This window comes from Marmota marmota, unplaced genomic scaffold (assembly GCF_001458135.2).
Source record: "Marmota marmota marmota unplaced genomic scaffold, marMar, whole genome shotgun sequence".
Taxonomy (NCBI): Eukaryota; Metazoa; Chordata; class Mammalia; order Rodentia; family Sciuridae; genus Marmota; species Marmota marmota.
The window spans coordinates 6,158,360-6,164,359 of record NW_025999991.1 but is presented as its reverse complement, the minus strand read 5'-3'; the positions used below and the strand labels follow the sequence as shown (position 1 = coordinate 6,164,359).

At 39.7% G+C, this 6,000-nt stretch overlaps 1 protein-coding gene across 8 annotated transcripts in view; it reads left to right on the top strand.

Moving 5' to 3' along the window:
- Window position 1: 1 nt before the first annotated feature.
- The window catches only part of Neto1 (neuropilin and tolloid like 1), a 101,722-nt gene continuing 95,723 nt past the window's right edge, over window positions 2–6,000 (top strand). For 7 of the 8 annotated variants that reach the window (XM_048806642.1, XM_048806641.1, XM_048806640.1 and 4 more), the window contains exons 1-3: window positions 7–368; window positions 2,324–2,377; window positions 2,613–2,750. In XM_048806642.1, the coding sequence (XP_048662599.1) occupies window positions 341–368; window positions 2,324–2,377; window positions 2,613–2,750 (220 nt within the window). In that variant the 5' untranslated portion in view covers window positions 7–340. Of the gene's footprint in view, window positions 369–2,323; window positions 2,378–2,612; window positions 2,751–6,000 lie in introns of all 8 variants that reach the window. The other variant, XM_015499561.2, reaches the window with a different exon arrangement.

The following is a 6,000-nucleotide window of genomic DNA, read 5'->3' as shown; positions in this document are numbered from 1 at the left end:
TGGCGATGATGCAAAGGAGGAGGGTGCTGCCGGCGGCGGTGCTGATGGTGGCGATCCGCGCCCGGGTGTGATGCGAGCGTCATGGTGGGGATGCTGGCTTCGCGGCGGTGAGAGCGAGCGAGAGCGTGAGCGAGCCCGGGGCGGAAGACGGACTGTTGGGATCTGGCTGCTGTGTGGGCTCCATCTCTTTCTCGCCTCTCTCGCGCGCTTTCCCCCCTGTATTTTGTTCTTGGCTTGCATATTTAACATCTCTGGACTCCATCCTTTCCCCCACCACTGAAGTCTTCCCGTCTCTAAATGGAATTAGTGGAGATCGGAGCCTCTGGTGTAAGGAACAGACATGATCTATGGACGCAGTTTGTTTCACAGTGAGTACCTTTCCCGCCGCTCGGCCGGCTCCGCGGTGCCATTCCTCCCCTCCCCTCCTCCCCGCCAAACGCGCAGGGGAAAAGCCCAGCCGATGCGCTCCAGCTGGACCCCGCAGTCCAGTGAGTCTCGGGGCAGATGTAAACTTTCTGTATTGCAGCATCATAGAGCCGGGAGCGGGGGCGGCGCACAGTCAGGCCAGGAAAGACAGGCTCTCCGAGGGCAGGAACCTCCGGGGTCCAGAACAGTGTGCAGTTCAGAGAAGGGCACGTGCGGAGCGGCCGCAGCCCCAGAGAGGGCGCAGGTGGAAATAGCCAGGGAGCAGGGTTTATACTTGATGGGACCAGAAGAAATACTCCTCTGCCTGGGGCTTCCGCAGCCCAGACTCCCAGTCCCATGGGCAATCTAAGGCGCTGGAACCCAGGGCTTGGGGCAAATGCCAACTTCCACTCTCTTCTGTCCAGTAGACCTAACGCTGCTTTAGAGTGTGGTGAAGCATGCAGTGTGGGTGGGAGGAAGTGGAGGAAAACGGCATCAAAAGTCGTTAGGCAGGAGGCAAGGTAAAATGTGTGGTGGCAATTTCACATTATAAAGCAGGGATATGAGAGTGTTAATCCTGTGCCACGCAGTTAAGACTAGCTTTTCCCTTTCAAACATAGTATGCGTTCCATAGTGTGATTCCATGAAAACACCGAAAGCAGAGTAAGGAAAATACAAGATGTGCACCCTGACATTGTGGATAGTTGCCTCTGTGGGGTGTGTGTGTGTGTGTGTGTGTGTGTGTGTATGCAGAATCATGGCGAACTAAGGTGATTTTTGCGACTTAAATACACAAAACAATGAACAAGACAAAAGCAACCACCAATGTTTTTATACAGAGTAAAGATGATCTTGTTAGAATATAAAGTAATACAGTTGACACCTTCTCGAATATTGTATCAGGGCCCAGATGATTTTCTTGGATTAATATTCAGGCATAAATTCCTAAGCTCCTGTACTGAATTTTATTTTAGGATATTATTATGAATTATACTCTTCCTCCCTAAATTCATTTTAAGTGGAAATATGAGCATGTAGACCTTTTATGTAATTCAGCATCAAAATAAATAAAAAGAAATTAGTAAAGAAAAATTAGAAGTTGTGACTACTAGATGACTTTAATATCTTGTAAGTTTTAGTTTTTTTTTTTTTTAAACGTTGAGCAAATCAAGAGTATAGAAGTAAAACAGAAGTTTAGGTTATAATACTGTTGCAGATTTACAGTTAAATTACAGACCAGTGTCTCTGATCCAGAACAAATGACTCAATAAAACACATAGATAATAAATTTCATAGCCCAAAAAAGTGCTTGGGACAGGGTTACTTGGTGATTCTGTACATTTTTGTGAGACCTTTTTATAATACTGCTTAATACCTCCAATCCACACTCATCTGTTTGGCTTGATCTTCCTCCCCCCCCTTGCCCCATTGGATTAAGGAAGTGTTTATGTTCTAGAATGCAGCCACATTGGCAGTGTGTTAGGATCAATCATGGAACTCTTCCTCTTGTTTGTCTCTTTTCTCCTTTTATATGCTGTCCCCGTCTCTTCCCTTAGACATGCTAGCAAAACCCTTCAAATAGGGTAGTTTAATAACAGCCTACATCTTGAAATCTCACTGTAACTTGTGTAACAATAGTGGAATATAATGTTACCTCTTAATATTGAACTATGCTTTGGCCTTAGGAGCTTGGGTCTCATCCATTCTAAGTATGCATTACTTCCTTTAGGTATTCCCAAGTTTTTCCTCTGCACATTCTAAATTGGTTTTTGCAAGTTCTGAATCAACTGGTAACAGTTAATAATATAAAACTACTCTACTTTGGTATCCTTTTATCTTTAAATGTTGTTCTATGCTCTTATGAGATTTGGTCATTTCAGAGTATATGATCTCTTTCTATTTTCTCTTTCTGTTGCAGTTGCAGCAAGTTTAATCATCCTCCATTTGTCTGGGGCAACCAAGAAAGGAACAGGTATGTTTCCTTGAAAAAAATGCTAGTGGAAGAACTCTAATTATTTGCGTTTTTCCTGTATTCCCCATTCTCTTAATATTCCAGAATATCTGAACATTTTATAGTGTGTATAATTGATTGGTTTTAGCTAAGAGAGCATTTCAAAATTAATTTGCTAATGGATATTATAAGAATGTCCTCTCTATTTTTAGTATTATAAAAAACTGGATGATGGCTTTATTTATTTATTTAACAGAAAAACAAACCACCTCAGAAACACAGAAGTCAGTGCAGTGTGGAACTTGGACAAAACATGCAGAGGGAGGTGTCTTCACCTCTCCCAACTACCCCAGCAAGTACCCCCCGGACCGAGAATGCATCTATATCATAGAAGGTAAGGACAGGGCCAGAGCCAGGGAGCACAAACACAGAACCTGGCCTTCTCTGGGTTTTGGATGGGCAATATGCACATAGACATTGCAAAAATTGATTTTGGAGATGGTAGAAATAAATATCTCTGAGTGAAGCAACTGCAAATCTGGAATAAGGCTAATTACTGAAGTTATTAGCAGTGGGTTATGAACAAGCAAATTCTGTGAAATAAAAAGAAGTTAACAATCTAAGAGCCTATTTTTCAGCTGATTGAATTGGTTTAGAATTCCAAAGTAACAGAATGGATTGTAGTTGGTGTAGTGTTACCTAATGTGTAATATTTTGAAAAACTAGTATTTTTTTAAGTTAACGGTTATTAGAATGACCTATGCATTCACTATTTTCTTATTTGAGGCATGAAACAACACAAATATATTGAAGTCAAAGATGTATTTATACTCATGTTTTATAAACACTAATCTGAATGGCAATTACCTTATTTTGTGCTACCAATTCACATTACATTTTTAAGTGAAAGTCAGAGTCTTAATTTATGAAGATTTCTTTCACTAACTTGGAGGATAAATAGTACTAAAAAAAGAGACTCACCTCTCTTTGAACTTATCCCATTTCTGCTAACCTTGAGACACTTCTGTGTTAAATATAACTTTTAAAAATATATGAATATTTTATCCAGTGATAAAGTTCATCAATACTTTAAATATCAGTGCCAAAACAGGTAAGACTTATGACACCCCTGCACACACATAGACATGCACAGAGGAAGCTAATTTAGTGAAAAAGGCATATGTGCTTAGCATCCAGGTTTAAACTAGGGAGATGCTCATTTGATTGATGTTTAAAAAGAAAATGGCTCCTGCTTAACTGACTTTAGAATCTTTATTTGGATATTATTCTTGCACTTAGGGATGTAGCTCAGTAGTAGTACACCTGTCTAGCCTTCATGAGGCCCTGGGTTCAATCTTCCTTAGCATTGGGAAGGAAAAAAAAAAGATGGAAGAAGTAGAATGATTATTTTTTATTGTAATTTTGAGTTTAGAATATTTTTCTTCCCCTTTCCATGCTTAAAGTAGAACTTTTACCAAATAAATGGCATCCTACACAAAGGAAAAACAATAAACTCTGATATTAAAGGAATAAAACAAAAAAATCAGAGACCTGGCAGTTTTGATTGATAGAAAAGTAAATTGAATTATGGAGGTTCTGGCCTGGAAATAGTTGTTCTTTTTGTCAAATTACTACCACATATCTACAAACTACCTATGCTACAAATAACATAGATTACAAATTTTGAAGAACTCATCAATACATACATTATAAGAAATATTTTTCTTGTCCTCATTTTACTAATTAGGAAACTAAAGCAGAGAGAGGTTAAATATCCTATGTAATTCACAGAATGATAATTATTTTTGAAACAACATTATTTTAAAATAATAAATTATTAAAAAAATAAAATCACATTATAATCTCTTATCTCAAAAATTAATTCAGAAACAAATCTTTGCATGTTAATTAATTGCATTTTCATGTTTATTATTGTTTAAAAATAAAAAGCATTGCTAACCTTGATCTTAATACTATGTACAAATTCTCATTCACTTGTAGTTATGTCAAGAACAAAGCTTAGTGAAGAAATGGATAGAACCTATTTAACTATTAATATTGCTTCTATCCCAGTAACTCAAGAGGTTGAGGCAAGAGGACTACAAGTTAAAGGCCGCAAGGCCAGCCTGGGTCACAAGGCCAGCCTGGTTTCTTAATGAGACCCTGCCTCAAAATTAAAAAAAAATAATAATAAAAAAAATAAAAATAAATTCAAGATGTAGAGAATTTGCCATGTTCAGGACCCTGAGTTAAACTCCTCTAGTACCTAAACTCTTTCTGAAACATGTTGCATGTTATTTAAATAACACTAAACAGCTGCTCTTCTAGGTAGAGTATAGAGAGCATTGAAGAATGTGATGCTATTTGCAATAAGATGCTTGCAGTGTGGCCCAAGCACTATACTCCTTTTACTTAGCAATCTAATAGGGCTAAGAGATTGGTACAAGATGGTTGGAAGAGGAAGATGAAAGAAAAGCCTGTCAGGAAGAATGCCAAAAACTTTCACTTTTAAAGAATATTCAGGAGGTAATCATTCTGTACAACATATGCCAATATTCAGAGGTGTGGCAGGTTGGGAGCTCCTAGTGTTCCTGTGAGGGGCAGAGACAAAAGAGACCAGAAGAACCTGAATTCCATCTTTCACACTATGGAAGTTGGACTTTGAGTTGAGACAATGGGTACCATGGAATAATTTATGTAGAAAAGTGATGAACCGAGATTTTGAAGAAGGAGAAACTAAGAAACTGCTGTAAAGGACCAAGCAAATCCTAATGAAAACTTGGAACTAAAGAAAGGAACTGGTGATGGAAGAAAGAGAAATATTTAGGAAACAGAATCATGAATGGGTATGGGGTGTGAGAATAGAGACTCCCAGGACCATTCCAAGACACTTTGCTTGGTGATTTATTAGGTACAGTGTCATGCCAGACAAGAAATGTAGGTGGAAAAGAGAAAAAATAATGTGCTCCATTTTGGCGTTTGTGGAGATGCCTTAAGAAGAGATTGGATATATGTATCTTGAGCTCAGTGGAAAGATCTCTGCTGGCAATGCCTATTTATAGGACACAAGCAAAAAGATTGTTACTGAACTTAGCAATGTGAATAAAATCACCCAAAATATTTGAAGCTTTATGTTTCGACTCCTATAAAATCTGACAATGGCAGGGCCCCTGCCTGTGAATCCTGATTTGGTTGGTCTTAAGTGGAGCCCAAGGGTCCTCTGTGGAACACCAGTGGCATCCAGGGTGCTGGCCTGAAATTAGAGAAGATGTGGGGTAGTCTTCTGGACATAACAGGTAGGGGACAGGCAGGCAGAGAGTAACCTGGGGGTGGCAAGAGTATCAGGTGAAGGACATCACAGGGTTGGCGAAGGTGGAGTTTCAAGCAACAAGGAGTTAGTTGCCAGGGAGCCATTTGATACAGCAAGGGACATAAGGTAAAGGCGGAAGTGTATCCTGCAGGAATCAATTGAGAGTGGCCACGGATTTAGGATGTGCTCTCCTTTTGACACCAAGGGTGGGAGACAGTGCATGCAAGAGTAAGGGACCATGTATCTGTGGACAGTGGGATCCCAAAAGTGGAAGACAGGCAGCCACTTGCTTGCTGTCACTCGCACATGCTCTCGCTCTCTCTTTCTTTTTCTT